Raw genomic sequence first — 17,500 nt, 5'->3', positions numbered from 1 at the left:
GTGTGTGTGTGTGTGTGTGTCTGTGTGTGTCTCTGTGTGTGTGTGTGTGTGTGTGTGTCTCTGTGTGTCTGTCTCTGTGTGTGTCTCTGTGTGTGTGTGTGTCTGCTCACCCGATGTTAGCTGTGTTGAGTTTGTCGGTTCGAGATTTGGCGCTGCAAAGCCAAACCCGGATGAGCGAGTGTTGACTTCAAACAACCTCCTTGATGACACACGAGACGACTCTCTTTCCACTGAGAGACACACACACACACACACACACACACACACACACACACACACACACACAGGCCACTTCAAAACAAGTTGTAAAAGTCCACTAAAAGTTGTGTTGCTGCTGCTGACAGACTCAGATTATTATTCTAAGTGTCTGACAACATTATGAAAGGATCCCTACAGAGATAGACCTTTTAGTTAAAGAGGAAGATCCTTTTTTAAACATAAAAACGTCCGCGAAATCGCGTTCGCTAAACCCACCAGACTCCATGTAAATAATCAGTCTTTTAAGCATCGTAAAACACACTTCATTCAAAGTCGACAGAAACAAAATAAAACTATGAAAAGCAGTTTTGGGTCGTCTTTCCACTTTTCCAACCATCACAACTCCACTTTTGGTTGAAATAAACACATAGTTTACAGATCTACATGTTAAAACATGCTGGCTCTATACACGCTAAAAGTACAGTTTTTTTACATGGAGTCTGGTGGGGTTAGCGCTAGTGACCTCAGAGCTGTTTCTGGTTAAACAGAAAGACCTTTTAAAAACCTCTTTAAGACCTCTCTCTGTAGGAATCCTTTCCATAATGTTGTCAGACACTTATAACAACCTTTGACCTCCTGACTGATCATTGCTGTTACATCTATACCAAGGCTGCCCAATTTGGGGCCTGCGGGCCACGTCCTCCCTTTGTTTTGGCCAGCGATGACATTTAACATGCTAATGCTAATTCTCTCATTTCACATTTATTAGTAGGCCTTCCATCCAGATACATATTTGGCCATACATATGAAAGAATTTGGGCACCTCTGATCTATACTGGAGGTTTATTTCCCTGTCAGGTTCATCATAACGGCGGGGACGAGGCGAGTGGAAGAAGAGCTCTCTGGGTAATGAAATAGAAAGACGTCTGGGGGAGATAAGAGCCCTGCACTCCTTCCTTTTATTAGAAAAATAAAATAAATTCACTTGTTCCTCTGTGGCCTGGACGCTGACCAGTGCAGGCCGGCGGGCCGATAGCAAGACAAAATAAAATGACCCTGGACCGCTGAATTCATCTCTGTGGACTCGCAGGCTCTCTGTTCTGCGGCTTGGAAGTTTTGGGGGGAAATTACACGGAGTTGTAAACATATTTGTCATCTTAATCTGGCCGAGAGGACAGAGAGGCAGCGAGGCTGCAGACAGGTAATAGGAAGGAAGGAAAGTTGAACTTTTAGAGTCCAACTTCTCTCACAGGAGCATGTTATTGTTTTAATACAACACGTAATCATGTTGGTGAAATATTAGTCTCGCATGGCCAGACCCTCCTCCACAGAGCTGTGGAGGAGGGTCTGGCTAGTCCACAGCATTCTGGGATGGGAGGAAAACGTGCTCTGGTTTATTGGCATTTCTTTAAAGCAGTGGTTCTCAAATGGGGGTACGTGTCCCCCTAGGAGGTACTCTGGAGGACTGCAGGGGGTACGTGTCCCCCTAGGGGTACTTTGGAGGACTGCAGGGGGAACTTTGGAGGGACTGCAGGGGGTACGTGTCCCCTTAGGGGTACTCTGGAGGACTGCAGGGGGTATGTGTCCCCCTAGCGGTACTCTGGAGGACTGCAGGGGGTACGTGTCCCCTTAGGGGTACTCTGGAGGACTGCAGGGGGTACGTGTCCCCCTAGGGCATAGGTTACTAACAGGCGGGCCGGGACCTAGAAGCCGTCCCATACGAGCGAGACGGAGAAAGGGAGACATACAGACGAGCGAGACGAGAAAGGGAGACATACAGACGAGCGAGACGGAGAAAGGGAGACATACAGACGAGCGAGACGGAGAAAGGGAGAGATACAGACGATTGAGACGGAGACGGAGAAAGGGAGAGATACAGACGAGCGAGACGGAGAAAGGGAGACATACAGACGAGCGAGACGGAGAAAGGGAGAGATACAGACGAGTGAGACTGAGACAGAGAAAGGGAGAGATACAGACGAGTGAGACGGAGAAAGGGAGAGATACAGACGAGCGAGACGGAGAAAGGGAGACATACAGACGAGTGAGACGGAGAAAGGGAGACGTACAGACGAGTGAGACTGAGACAGAGAAAGGGTAACAGTTAGAGAAAAATAAGGAACAAATGGCTCTCCAAAAAAAGAAAAGTGGACAGTGAAAACAGAGCATTTAATCCAGAATGGACAGACTCATTTCTGTTCATACTTCCCAATGGGAGCAGTTAACCAGTGTGTCTCATATGTGCAGAAACAATGTGAAACGCCATTAGGAGACAAAACAAAGGTTTTGAACAAACATACGCGCCCAATATGACCAGTCCACCAGGACCCTGAGCCACACATTCACTGCCCAACAACGTGCTCTTCAGTGTTCCCTCAGAGTTTCTTGGATTTTGGGTAAACACAAAAAGCCATTTACAGACGGAGGGGTTGTCAAAGAATGCATGCACTAAAAAATGAGCTTTGTGATCAAATAAAGCAAATGCCCATGTCAGCATCATCTGCCTAACCCAGCTAGATGAAGCCATGCATCAGGCACCACGTGTAGGCTTAGCTGTGGATGAGTCCACTGACATGTTAGGTGTCACTCCCCTTCAGACCAGTACAAGAGGAGGAGATATCTACCTGGCTATCTACCACAGATGGAGCCCCTTCTATGATAGGGAAAGAAAAAGGAGCTGTAGCAAGACTGAAAGGGGACAATCCTGAGCTTTTACCATTGCATCATTCATCCATCGGTCCTCGGTGCCTCCCTGTCAGATGAGCATGCTGAGGTGATGAATACAATGATGATGATGATGATGATGATGATGACAGGGCATCCTCTTCCTACCAGCATCGCATGCTTAGGGAATTCCTCAGAGAAGGTGATGCCAATGCTGATGATCTTTTGCTGCACAACAATGTGAGATGGCTCAGCAAAGGCAGGGTGCTAGAGCTAAAGGACCCCCCCCTTTTGGTCCATCAGGAGGGAATTAGCATCTTTTTTGGAGAGCTAAGTCAGAAGGCAACACAGTCGTCTCTCTTTTTAGAAAATGAGAAATGGATGGATAATGTGGCCTTTTTGGTTGATATCACGTCACATCTGAATGAACTGAATTTGAGGCTACAGGGTGATGACAGCTGCTCCTTTCAGAGGAAACTTGAAGTGTTCAAGGAAGACCTGCAGGGAGACTGTGTACACTTCCCAGCAGTGCAGGAACAGGTTCAGGGACAGAGAGATTGGTCTTCTTTTGTCGACTGTATTGATAAGCTGATTGTAAACGTCAGCAACCGTTTTGACAGCTTCAGCTTTGGAGAGCAGCTCACCATGTTCATTCAGATCCCATTTCTGATCACTGGGTCTCTCCAGATGCAAAGGGTTGATCTCCAAGCAGATGTGGCCCTGAAAGAGCAGTTTGTAAGAACTGACCCTTCCACTTTCTGGCTCCAAATGGTCCCTGAGGCTGCTTTCCCAGGTCTAAGGGAAGCAGCCCTATACATCATACATGCATGTGTGGCTCCACATACAACTGCGAGGCAGCTTTCTCCACAATGAGCATAATTAAAACTAAATATCGTTCCAGGCTCACCAATGAGCACCTTCACATGTGTATGAGAATGGCCCTGACTCCTTTCAAGCCCACTGAGCAGAAACATTGGGGGGGGGGGGGGGATATGAGGGGAAGTAAGTGATACTCTAAAACTGTTCAATTGTTAAGATCTGTTGAGACTGTTGAGTCAAGATGTGAAACAGAAAAGGGGAAATTCAGACTTTTCCTCCCTTTATATTATATAGGGGTACTCTGGAGGACTGCAGGGGGTACATGTCCCCCTAGGGGTACTCTGGAGGACTGCAGTTTGTCACTTTTTGGGAAGTTTTTGTCTCCGTTTCTCAGTTTGTCGTTTGTTTTGACCTATTCTTGCCTTAATTCCTTCTTTCTACCGTCTTTTTCCAAGTTCTTGTCTCCTTCATCATCATCATCATCATCATCATCTAAACGTTCTCCAGGTCCGAGGCTGTTGATAAAATGAGTCTTATCTTGTAGCCTGAGAGACGTCTCTAGCTCAGCTTTTTCATTCGATATTTCTTAATTCAGATAAGAACGTGTGGATGGAAACACAGCTAATGTTATATATCTGTAAGAGACCCATTTGTTGGGTGCTGGTGTCAGTTTAAAAAACAGACAAAAGAAGATGATTAATGCTTTTTATAAATCAGTTATTTTTCTGTTTTGTTGTTGCTTTGTGTGCTTTCATATTCACCAACAGTTAGTATACTTTTAACCCTCGCGTTGTCTCCCCGTCCACCGTGCAGCTGTGTTTTTCTGGGTCGAAATTTCTACATTTTCTTGATCTTTTTCTACACATTTCTCAATGTTTTTTGTAGATTTTATTCAAATTTTTTGTCACATTTTTGGGCATTTTCTTTAATTATGTTTTTTGTCAATTTTTTATTTATTTTTTTGTCAATTTTTTATTTATTTTTTTGTCAATTTTTTATTTATTTTTTTGTCAATTTTTTATTTATTTTTTGGTCAATTTTTTATTTATTTTTTGGTCGCATTTTTATTATTTTTTTGTCGCTTTTTCCAATCTATTTTTTCAGTTTTTCCAAAGTTTTTGTCACCATTGACGATGTTTTTGATGGTTACTTTGTCACTTTTTCAGATTTTTTTGGTCACATTTTTTGGCATTTTTTTAAATTATGTTTTTGATGTTCTTTTGATGTTTTCTTTTTTTCAAAATTTTTTAACATGTTTTTGTCACGAGGTCTTTTATGGGTTTTTTTGTTACTTTTTTTGGTCTCTTTTCTGCGTTTTTGTAGCTTCTTCAAACATTTCTCACTTTGTTTTGTCGTAGTTCTGATACAGGTGGGTTGACTACAGGGCTGGGTGATACGGAGAAAATCAAATATCACGATATTTTTGACCAAATACCTCGATATCGATACCGCAACGATGTTGTAGTGTTGACTATCGGTGCTTTCACAAAATATTTACACAATGAGATGATAAACAATCATCAGTAATGTGGATATAATGACTAAGTGAGTAAAGGTAAATAATACAACAGTTACAACAGTCTGGTGAGTTCAGAAAATAACACTTTACTTTAACGCAGCCTTTAACACCAGGAAAAGACACTAATGTCATATCACGATATCCAAAATCTAAGAGGATATCTAGTCTCTTATCACGATATATTGATATAATATCGATGTATTGCCCAGCTCTAGTTCACTACTTTCAACAGGGTTCATACGCATTTTAACCAATACTTCTCCGTGACTTTTCCCATGACTTTTTTATGACTTATTCCATGACTTTTTTATGACTTATTCCATGACTTTTTTATGACTTATTCCATGACTTTTTTTATGACTTATTCCGTGACTTTTTTTATGACTTATTCCGTGACTTTTTTTATGACTTATTCCGTGACTTTTTTTATGACTTATTCCGTGACTTTTTTTATGACTTATTCCGTGACTTTTTTTATGACTTTTTCCGTGACTTTTTTTATGACTTATTCCAAGACTTTTTTTTATGACTTATTCCATGACTATTTCCATGACTATTCCCATGACTTTTTCCATGACTTTTTTTTATGACTTTTTTTTATGACTTATCCATGACTTATTCCAGGACTTTTTCTATGACTTTTTTAATGACTATTCCATGACTTATTCATGACTTATTCATGACTTTTTCCATGACTTTTCCCATGACTTTTTTTATGACTTATTCCATGACTATTTCATGACTATTCCATGACTTTTTCATGACTTTCTATGACTATTCCTGGCTTATTCATGACTTATTCATGACTATTCCCATGACTTTTTCCATGACTTTTTTTTATGACTATTCCATGACTATTCCCATGACTATTCCATGACTTTTTCCATGACTTTTTTAATGACTATTCCATGACTTATCCATGACTTATTCCATGACTATTCCCATGACTTTCCCATGACTTTTTTTTATGACTATTCCATGACTTTTTCATGACTTTTTCCATGACTATTCCATGACCTTTCCATGACTTTTTTCCATGACTTATTCATGACTTATTCATGACTTTTTCCATGACATTTTCCATGACTTTTTTTTATGACTATTCCATGACTATTTCATGACTTTTTCATGACTTTTTCCATGACTATTCCATGACTTTTTTTTATGACTTTTTCCATGACTTTTTCTATGACTTTCCCATGACTTTTTCCATGACTTTTCCATGACTTATTCATGACTTCTTTTCCATGACATTTTCCATGACTATTCCCGTGACTTTTTCCGTGACTTATTGGCAAATTTCTATTACTATGTATTCCTGAAAATGTCAGTGGACATTATACAATAAGAATATAAATCAGTGTACCCTTCCTCAGAGGTTTAACAATAAAATGAATGAGAATGTATGTGGTTCATAGCGGGAGTCGTAATATCGCGCCCCGAATACAACGGCGAGGTTAGGACGACGTGAAATACATTTATTAAATCACATATTATACTGTAATATTCCATGACTTTACCAAAACTTTCTGGGTCTTTTTATGTTTCCAAAACCTTTGCAGGCCTGGAAAAACATACAAACCCTGTTTCAATGTCTTGTTGGTGTGTTTTTCTGTCCCGTCTGTCTTTGTGTGTGTCTGCGTACCTTTATCCAGAGATCTCTCCAGGGTTTTGGGTTTCTTCCTGAGGACGGAGAGAACAACCGTCTGACCCGCCTGCTTCATCACCTCCAGAACCTCCTGATTGGTCAGACCGTGGAGGCTGACGCCGTTCAACTGGAGGACGGAGAGAAAGACCAATCAAAAAATCTGCCTGATTTGGTGTCAGCTTTTCTCACTTTTGGAAGAAAACATGAAGGAAAATAGAAGTCTGAGTTTGCACATTTGTTCGTTGTTGAAGTTTTATGGTTCAGATAAAATGATCTTTTAAGGCCTGATCCTAAACACACACACACACACACAGAGAGAAAGAGAGAGACACACACACAAAGACACACACAGAAACATATGCACGCACACACACTGAAACACACACACACACAGAGACACACACACACACACAGATAAAGAGAGAGACACACACACACAGAAAGACACACACACAGAAACACACACACAGAGAAAGAGAGAGACACACACACAGAAAGACACACACACAGACACGCACACACACACACAGAGAGAGAGAGAGACACACACACACAAAGACACACACAAACACACGCATGCACACACACTGAAACAAACACACACACACAGAGACACGCACACACACACTGAAACACACACACTGAAACACACACACACACACAGATAAAGAGAGAGACACACACACACAGAAAGACACACACACAGACACACACACACACACAGAAAGACACACACACACAGAGAGACACACACACACACACACACGGCTGCAGTGGTGTAATGTAACTAACTACATGTACTCCAGTACTGTACTTCAGTACCAAATGTTGAGGTACTTGTACTTTACTTGAGTCTTTTCTTTTCATGCCACTTTCTACTTCTACTCCGCTACATCTCAGAGAGAAATATTGGACTTCTTCCTCCACCAGGGAAACATTAAGGGTTAAATCCGGCCCTTACAGCGAGCAGGCGGTCGTGGATTAGGATGTTTCTGCTTTGATCTGCAGCGCTGCCAGGAACCACGTGTTTCACAAACACGCCAACAGCATCTGAAGCGTGACAGAGACACACAGAGAACAACATAGTTTAGGTTACGTTGCAAACAGAGTAGCAACTTCAAGGGGAAAATATGCTAATGAGTCATCAATCTGTTGCACAGCTTCACTCCTGATGTTGAGACCTTGAACACTAACAGATTGTGTCAAATGAAAACAAATACGTTGATCTTTAACTCTCCTGTTGTCCTCAGGCTCAAATCACAAAATGTGGGTACCGAGAACAGAGCACGACGGGACCTGACTGACCGGGCCGGGTTCAGACAGACATTTAGAAAGGACGTTGGGTCGGGCTAGGCATTGAACATTTATTTAAAACAGCTTATTATGTAGGTGTGTGCCTGTGTTAACGTGAGCCTGTTGCCCCGTGTGAGCTGATGACCTCATCTGTTGACATTTCTGGATGTCTTCCTCCAGCTGCTTCATGAAAGCTTCCACACAAACACACGTACATGTGTCGCCCTCTCAGCTGTAACTGAGAAGGGTCTGGTGAAGCTTCATTCACAGCCCATTTCCAAAGGGGCGTCACCAACGGACGCTGCTCAAATGTCTCTGGGCGCAGTCCTTCAACCAATCAGACCAAGGATCCGGGTGACGTAGCAGCGACAGCGGCATCAATGGGTTGCTGCGCTTCTGTGGCCGTCATGTTGAATGTAAACAAGAAGCTGCTCGCCGTCGCTGTGCTATCGTGTAAATGGTTGTGATTGGTGTAGAGCCCGCCTCCACGGTTGCGATTGGTGTAGAGCCCGCCTCCACGGTTGCGATTGGTGTAGAGCCCGCCTCAACGGTTGCGATTGGTGTAGAGCCCGCCTCCACGGTTGCGATTGGTGTAGAGCCCGCCTCCACGGTTGCGATTGGTGTAGAGCCCGCCTCCACGGTTGCGATTGGTGTAGAGCCCGCCTCCACGGTTGCGATTGGTGTAGACCGAGAAAAACAAAAAGTTGCAGGTCGACGGGAAGACAAGACGAGGGCTAACTTTTCCAAAAATAACAACAGTATTGGCGTTTTTCCATCACGTGGTACCTGCTCTACTCACCTCGACTCTACTCGCCTTTTTTGGTTTTCCGTTCTGATAAAAAGTCCCTGGTACCTGCTAACATGGACTTTATTTAGCACCACCGCCGTGGAGGTTCCCAGCGAGCTGAGGCGATCCCAAAAGGTGACGTGAAAACCTGCAGACTCCCGATTGGTCGGAGAGAATCGTCACTAATAACTGCGTCATCATTGCTGTTTTTTTGGAACCAAAAGCACTACACACCTTCCACGTTCTGCGTGTGTGTGTCGCGTTAGGCAGCGTTGTGCCTGAACGCGTTCATTGAACGATAGTTCATGAACTCGTTCATGTTTTGGGCGAACGTGAACTGAACGTACAGTAATCCTGCGTGATGAACGTTACTGTGAAGTCGTTCATTCTGGTGTCTGAACGGCACGCTCTCTCAGTTTAACTTCCTTCAATAGGGCGCCGTTGGGTGATTTAACGCCAGCGCTCATTTTACACACAGTTTAATAACAAAACTAAACGCTGAGTGAACATTACTAGCTACGTTTTCCATGTTGGTTTTGAGCGGTATGCACCCCCACTAACCTGGAAAACGGGTTTAAATCAGTAACGTTACTACAGCGTGTCTCGCAGCGGGAGTCAGAGGCAGAGGGGCCGTCACAGCAGCGTGGCTAACGTTAGCCAACGTTAGCTTCTTGTCTCATCTGGGGTCTGATAGACACATAGTCAGTGTGCCCAACACTATTTTCCAATCAACTGTAGCTGTCATATTTCACGGGCGTGAGTACGGACTTCGTCGCTGTTTATCACTTATTGAGTGAAGTAGTACTCGCCCTGTTGTTTATTTGGTTGCCATAACTTGGCGAGTGATGACGTCCTGTCACTGTTCCAGTTGCTCTGCTCACCCTAGGGGGAGAGAGAGCTCACCCTAGGGGGAGAGAGAGCTCACCCTAGGGGGAGAGAGCTGAGGACGGGACACCCGAGGTGAGTCGAGCAGGTACCATGTAAGTGTTCCTGCTTCTCATTTACAGTAAAACCCTGAAGCTGCTTCACAATAACGGTGCCTTCAGACAAAAACACTAAACAAGTCGCCGATTCTCCGCAGGATTGAGCAGCGGGGGGGAGTGTCACTGAAACGGCCCATTTGTGTGACTTCCTGTTGTGTTCTGGGGGGTTAGGGGAGGTTTGAGATCTCCAACTATCTATCTAGGGAGGTCTAGAAAATAATTGCCAAACAAAAGTGTGAAAAAGGCGACAAGAACGTTGAAAAAATGTCTGAAAAAGCAACTAAACCTTAAGGAGGAAAAAGCTATGATTATGGGGGGTCTGTCTCTCTCTTTCTGTGTCTGTCTGTCTCTCTGTCTGTCTCTCCGTCTCTCTCTCTCTCTCTAGAAATTATGCCTATGGTTAAAGGTGGGAGTTCTGTGTGAAGGTGTTGTTCTACCGGAGCTGGTCAGAGGGTTGTAGCCGATGATGGAGATGCCGAGACTCTGGCCGTCGTTCCTGCTGAGAGGAACCTCGTGAATCTCGTACCCCTCCAGGTTGGGCTGAAACACAAACACACAGAGTCCATATGAGCATTGTTCAAAAAGAAACTGATTTTATGGAGTTTTATTTAGCTGATTTTTCCTGTATTTTAAAAAAAACAACAAGCTGCAATGTAACATTAATGGGCAATTGTGCATCATCAGTCAGCGTCCACTAAAAGTTGTGTTGTTGCTGCTGACAGACTCAGATTATTATTCTAAGTGTCTGACAACATTATGAAAGGATCCCTACAGAGATAGACCTTTTAGTTAAAGAGGAAGATCATTTTAGTTTAACATGGAACAGCCCCGAAATCACCATCACCAAACTCCACCAGACTCCATGTAAATAATCAGTACTTTTATCATCGTTAAACACACTTCATTCAAAGTGGACAGAAACTAAAGAAAACTATGAGAAGTCATCTTGGTTCATCTGTCCACTGTTCCAACAATCACCACTCTGGTTTGGTTGAAATAAACCCTTAATTCACCCATTTACATGTGGAGATATGCTGGCTCTATACACGCTAAAAGTCCTGATTATTTACATGGAGTCTGGTGGAAATATGCTGGCTCTATACACGCTAAAAGTCCTGATTATTTACATGGAGTCTGGTGGAAATATGCTGGCTCTATACACGCTAAAAGTCCTGATTATTTACATGGAGTCTGGTGGGTTTGGTGATGGTGATTATCAGCAGAAACAGAACTTTTAGTGGACTTTTGATGATGGTGATGGGGGTTCTTCTGACTGCTCACCGTCTTGCTGTGGCGGCGTTGCGGCAGGTTCGGAGGCCGGGGGGGTAAGGAGGAGACGGGGGCGGAGTCAGGAGGCGGCGGGGGAGGCGGGGCCGGTGACCTCTGACCCCGGGGATCCCTGGCGATCAGTAGCGTCACGTAACTCCCGCAGCCTTGCAGCACTTTGACCACCTGGTCGCTGGAGAGGCCACCGGTGGGCGTCGCCCCGATGCGAAGGATGTGGTCACCTGTGCGGAGACGTCCGTCCTGATTGGAGGAGAGCGAAGCATGAGAGCCAACACACACACACACACACACACACACACACACAATTAAAAATGGGAATGGAGGATTTAGTGGTGAAACAAAGACACAATTAATTAATAATTAATTAATCCACTTACGATAATTCCTCCTTCAGTCCTGCTGTCTATTCTGAAGCACCACTTGTCTTTTAACCATTATTTATCCACCTGCTACGCCCTGCTACGCCCTGCAGTGCCGTGCTACGTCCTGCTAAAGTCTGCTACGTCCTGCAGTGCCCTGCTACGTCCTGCTACGCCCTGCTACGTCCTGCTACGCCCTGCTAAACTCTGCTACGTCCTGCAGTGCCCTGCTACGCCCTGCTAAACTCTGCTACGTCCTGCAGTGCCCTGCTACGCCCTGCTATGTCCTGCAGTGCCCTGCTACGTCCTGCTATGTCCTGCTATGCCCTGTTAACCCTGCTACGTCCTGCTAAACTCTGCTACGTCCTGCTACGTCCTGCAGTGCCCTGCTACGTCCTGTTATGCCCTGTTACACCCTGCTAAACTCTGCTACGTCCCTGCTATGTCCTGCTATGCCCTGTTACACCCTGCTACGTCCTGCTAAACTCTGCTACGTCCTGCAGTGCCCTGCTACGTCCTGCTATGTCCTGTTATGCCCTGTTACACCCTGCTACGTCCTGCTAAGCTCTGCTACGTCCTGCAGTGCCCTGCTATGTCCTGCTATGTCCTGCAGTGCCCTGCTACGTCCTGCTATGTCCTGCTATGCCCTGTTAACCCTGCTACGTCCTGCTAAACTCTGCTACGTCCTGCTACGTCCTGCAGTGCCCTGCTACGTCCCTGCTAAAGCTCTGCTACGTCCCTGATGCCCCTGCTATGTCCTGCAGTGCTCTGCTACGTCCTGCAGTGCCCTGCTACGTCCTGCTATGTCCTGTTACACCCTGCTACGTCCTGCAGTGCCGTGCTACGTCCTGCTAAAGTCTGCTACGTCCTGCAGTGCCCTGCTACGCCCTGCTAAACTCTGCTACGTCCTGCAGTGCCCTGCTACGTCCTGCTATGTCCTGTTACTACCCTGCTACGTCCTGCAGTGCTCGTCCTGCTACGTCCTGCTAAACTCTGCTCGTCCTGCAGTGCCCTGCTAGCTGTCCTGCTATGCTCCTGCTACGTGCCCTGTCCCCTGTTAACCCTGCTACGTCCTGCTATGTCCCTGCTATGCCCTGCTACATCCCTGCTACGCTGCCCTGCTACGTCCTGCAGTGCCCTGCTACGCCATGAACTACTACGACTACCATTTGTAGTCACTGTTCCATTATCTTTATTGTGACTATTATTGCCACTGTTCATCACACCCCCGCCACCTACCAAGAGCCTGGGTCTGTCCCAGGTTTCTCCCTAAAAAAGGGAGTTCTTCCTCGCCACTGTCGCACTAAATGCTTACTCTTGGGGGAATTACAGGAACTGTTGGGTCTTTATAAATTATAGAGTGTGGTCTAGACCTACTCTATCTGTAAAGTGTCTCGAGATAGCTCCTGTGATTCGATACTATAAATAAAACTGAACTGAAATTGGATTTTGGATTCAGCAGAATCTGAGCCAGTGGATTCAGTATTCGGTCGAACCCCAAAAATCTGGATTCAGTGCATCCCTAATTATGATATAACACTATCAGCTGAACGTACCTTGTCAGCCACGCTGTTTGGGAGGAGCGTCCGGACCACCACGCCGGTCGCTCTCCCTCCCACGATGCCGAAACCCAAACCAGATCCATCGTTCACCAGCTCGATTTCCTCCACGTGACCCCACTGATCCTGCAGAAAGAGTTTATTAACGGGGCTGACACATGACTTCGTAAAGACGTAAACTACACTGTAACAGAAAAATAACTTAGTTTGTATCTCCCCAAAGAATGAACGTAGGGGGACTTTGACTTTATGTGCACATCGTCACCTTTTCATCGCCTTTTTCATGGCCTTTGTCGTCGCCTTTTTGTCAACATAGGTAGATACTGTCTGATGTTCCTGTTTCTATAAGTCCCATAACATAGGTAGATACTGTCTGATGTTCCCGTTTCTATACGTCCCATAACATAGGTAGATACTGTCTGATGTTCCCGTTTCTATAAGTCCCATAACATAGGTAGATACTGTCTGATGTTCCTGTTTCTATAAGTCCCATAACATAGGTAGATACTGTCTGATGTTCCCTGTTTCTATAAGTCCCAGAACATAGGTAGATACTGTCTGATGTTCCTGTTTCTATACGTCCCATAACATAGGTAGATACTGTCTGATGTTCCTGTTTCTATAAGTCCCATAACATAGGTAGATACTGTCTGATCTTCCTGTTTCTATAAGTCCCATAACATAGGTAGATACTGTCTGATCTTCCTGTTTCTATAAGTCCCAGAACATAGGTAGATACTGTCTGATGTTCCTGTTTCTATACGTCCCATAACATAGGTAGATACTGTCTGATGTTCCTGTTTCTATAAGTCCCATCATAACATAGGTAGATACTGTCTGATGTTCCTGTTTCTATACGTCCCATAACATAGGTAGATACTGTCTGATGTTCCTGTTTCTATACGTCCCATAACATAGGTAGATACTGTCTGATGTTCCTGTTTCTATACGTCCCATAACATAGGTAGATACTGTCTGATGTTCCCCTGTTTCTATACGTCCCATAACATAGGTAGATACTGTCTGATGTTCCTGTTTCTATAAGTCCCATAACATAACATAGGTAGATACTGTCTGATGTTCCCTGTTTCTATACGTCCCATAACATAGGTAGATACTGTCTGATGTTCCTGTTTCTATAAGTCCCATAACATAGGTAGATACTGTCTGATGTTCCCGTTTCTATAAGTCCCATAACGTAGGTAGATACTGTCTGATGTTCCCGTTTCTATACGTCCCATAACATAGGTAGATACTGTCTGATGTTCCCGTTTCTATACGTCCCATAACATAGGTAGAAACTGTCTGATGTTCCCGTTTCTATACGTCCCATAACATAGGTAGATACTGTCTGATCTTCCTGTTTCTATAAGTCCCATAACATAGGTAGATACTGTCTGATGTTCCCTGTTTCTATAAGTCCCATAACATAGGTAGATACTGTCTGATGTTCCCTGTTTCTATAAGTCCCATAACATAGGTAGATACTGTCTGATGTTCCCTGTTTCTATAAGTCCCATAACATAGGTAGATACTGTCTGATGTTCCCGTTTCTATACGTCCCATAACATAGGTAGATACTGTCTGATGTTCCCGTTTCTATAAGTCCCATAACATAGGTAGATACTGTCTGATGTTCCTGTTTCTATAAGTCCCATAACATAGGTAGATACTGTCTGATGTTCCCTGTTTCTATAAGTCCCATAACATAGGTAGATACTGTCTGATGTTCCTGTTTCTATAAGTCCCATAACATAGGTAGATACTGTCTGATGTTCCCTGTTTCTATAAGTCCCATAACATAGGTAGATACTGTCTGATGTTCCTGTTTCTATAAGTCCCATAACATAGGTAGATACTGTCTGATGTTCCTGTTTCTATAAGTCCCATAACATAGGTAGATACTGTCTAATGTTCCCCGTTTCTATAAGTCCCATAACATAGGTAGATACTGTCTGATGTTCCCGTTTCTATACGTCCCATAACATAGGTAGATACTGTCTGATGTTCCCGTTTCTATAAGTCCCATAACGTAGGTAGATACTGTCTGATGTTCCCGTTTCTATACGTCCCATAACATAGGTAGAAACTGTCTGATGTTCCCGTTTCTATACGTCCCATAACATAGGTAGATACTGTCTGATCTTCCTGTTTCTATAAGTCCCATAACATAGGTAGATACTGTCTGATGTTCCTGTTTCTATAAGTCCCATAACATAGGTAGATACTGTCTGATCTTCCCGTTTCTATAAGTCCCATAACATAGGTAGATACTGTCTGATGTTCCCTGTTTCTATAAGTCCCATAACATAGGTAGATACTGTCTGATGTTCCCTGTTTCTATAAGTCCCATAACATAGGTAGATACTGTCTGATGTTCCTGTTTCTATAAGTCCCATAACATAGGTAGATACTGTCTGATGTTCCTGTTTCTATAAGTCCCCTATAACATAGGTAGATACTGTCTGATGTTCCTGTTTCTATACGTCCCATAACATAGGTAGATACTGTCTGATGTTCCTGTTTCTATAAGTCCCATAACATAGGTAGATACTGTCTGATCTTCCTGTTTCTATAAGTCCCATAACATAGGTAGATACTGTCTGATCTTCCTGTTTCTATAAGTCCCATAACATAGGTAGATACTGTCTGATCTTCCTGTTTCTATAAGTCCCATAACATAGGTAGATACTGTCTGTTTTCCCCACCTTTTTGCTGCCTTTTTGTCAAAATAGGTAGAAACTATCTGTCTCCCACACGGGGAGCGACGTTATGGGAGAGTTTCTTTATGCCGTGACCTCGATGGAAACGGGACATGAATAAAACCAAAGCAGGAGGAGCGGGGGCCTGGTATGTGGGACGTGGCCCGGGTCCAGTGATTTGGGGGGGTGGGGAGTGTAATACTGTGTGATAATGACCCCGACAACAGAGCGGGGCAGAATCATTACGGAGGAGGCTAACCTGTGATACTCCGCTCACATCAACAGTCCAGACCGGCGTTTCTTCTCGGTTATTTAAATGTCAAAATACTCCAAACATTTGGGTTTGATCTCTCTCTCTCTCTCTCTCTCTCTCTCTCCATCTATCCCTCTCTCCCTCCATCTATCCCTCTCTCCCTCTCTCTCCATCTATCCCTCTCTCCCTCTCTCTCTCCATCTATCCCTCTCTCTCCCTCTCTCTCTCTCTCTCTCTCTCCATCTATCCCTCTCTCTCTCTCCATCTATCCCTCTCTCTCTCCCCCTCTCTCTCTCTCTCTCTCTCTCTCTCTCTCTCCCTCTCTCCCTCTCTCTCTCTCTCTCTCTCTCTCTCTCCCTCTCTCTCTCTCTCTCTATCTATCCCTCTCTCCCTCTCTCTCCATCTATCCCTCTCTCTCTGTGTCTCTGTCTCTCTCTCTCTGTCTCTCTCTCAGACTTAAATACATATTGTCAGGCACGACGCTGCAGTTGAGCACTAACTTGATTTCCTATTGGAGTCAATGTCAGCAGACTCACGGCTCGTCATAAAAACGGGAGGTCTCACTCTGATGCAGAGGCATCGCCTCAAAGTCACCGCCACTTATGATTGACGCCTGCTCTGCAATGCCTGTTCTGAGTGACAGCCATGAGCAAGTGTGTGTGTGTGTGTGTGTGTGTGTGTGTGTGTGTGTCTCTATGTGTGTGTGTGTGTGTGTGTGTGTGTCTGTGTGTGTGTCTGTGTGTATGTGTCTCTCTCTGTCTGCGTGTGTGTGTCTGTCTGCGTGTGTGTGTGTCTGTCTCTCTGTCTGCGTGTGTGTGTGTGTCTGTCTCTGTCTGCGTGTGTGCGTGTGTCTGTCTCTGTCTGCGTGTGTGTGCGTGTGTCTGTCTCTGTCTGCGTGTGTCTGTCTCTGTCTGCGTGTGTCTGTCTCTGTCTGCGTGTGTCTGTCTCTGTCTGCGTGTGTGTGTGTGTGTCTCTCTGTCTGCGTGTGTGTGCGTGTGTCTGTCTCTGTCTGCGTGTGTGTGTGTGTGTCTGTCTCTGTCTGCGTGTGTGTGTGTCTGTCTCTGTCTGCGTGTGTCTGTCTCTGTCTGCGTGTGTGTGTGTGTGTGTGTGTGTGTGTGTCTGTCTCTGTCTGCGTGTGTGTGTGTGTGTGTGTGTGTGTGTCTGTCTGTGTGTGTGTGTGTGTGTGTGTGTGTGTGTGTGTGTGTGTGTGTGTGTGTGTGTGTGTGTGTGTGTGTGTGTGTGTCTGTCTCTGTGTGTGTGTGTGTGTGTCTGTGTCTCTCTCTGTGTGTGTGTCTCTCTCTGTGTGTGTGTGTGTGTGTGTGTGTGTGTGTGTGTTTAGGATCAGGCCTTAAAAGATCATTTTATCTAAACCATAAAACAACAACGAACAAATGTGCAAACTCAGACTTCCATCTTCCTTCATGTTTTC

General features: G+C 44.6%; 1 protein-coding gene and 1 long non-coding RNA gene across 2 annotated transcripts in view; both read right to left on the bottom strand.

The window, feature by feature from the left end:
* The window catches only part of patj (PATJ crumbs cell polarity complex component), a 35,488-nt gene extending 22,087 nt beyond the window's left edge, over nucleotides 1–13,401 (bottom strand). Inside the window, exons 1-7 of the mRNA XM_078244929.1 lie at nucleotides 13,382–13,401; nucleotides 13,114–13,267; nucleotides 11,193–11,438; nucleotides 10,349–10,451; nucleotides 7,810–7,898; nucleotides 6,846–6,975; nucleotides 111–230 (exon numbers count right to left, since the gene is read on the bottom strand). Of these exons, the coding sequence (XP_078101055.1) occupies nucleotides 111–230; nucleotides 6,846–6,975; nucleotides 7,810–7,898; nucleotides 10,349–10,451; nucleotides 11,193–11,438; nucleotides 13,114–13,267; nucleotides 13,382–13,401 (862 nt within the window). The remainder of the gene's footprint in view (nucleotides 1–110; nucleotides 231–6,845; nucleotides 6,976–7,809; nucleotides 7,899–10,348; nucleotides 10,452–11,192; nucleotides 11,439–13,113; nucleotides 13,268–13,381) is intronic.
* On the bottom strand, nucleotides 4,720–5,935 carry LOC144513755 (uncharacterized). Its single transcript, XR_013501166.1, has 2 exons — nucleotides 5,550–5,935; nucleotides 4,720–5,479 (listed from the first exon to the last, which is right to left on the bottom strand). It is a non-coding gene; the product is annotated as an uncharacterized LOC144513755 (long non-coding RNA).
* Nucleotides 13,402–17,500: the final 4,099 nt, after the last annotated feature.

The sequence above is a fragment of the Sander vitreus genome, unplaced genomic scaffold, assembly GCF_031162955.1.
Source record: "Sander vitreus isolate 19-12246 unplaced genomic scaffold, sanVit1 ctg337_0, whole genome shotgun sequence".
Classification (NCBI taxonomy): Eukaryota; Metazoa; Chordata; class Actinopteri; order Perciformes; family Percidae; genus Sander; species Sander vitreus.
The sequence above is the reverse complement of the archived record's forward strand: the minus strand, read 5'-3'. Positions and strand labels throughout refer to the sequence as shown.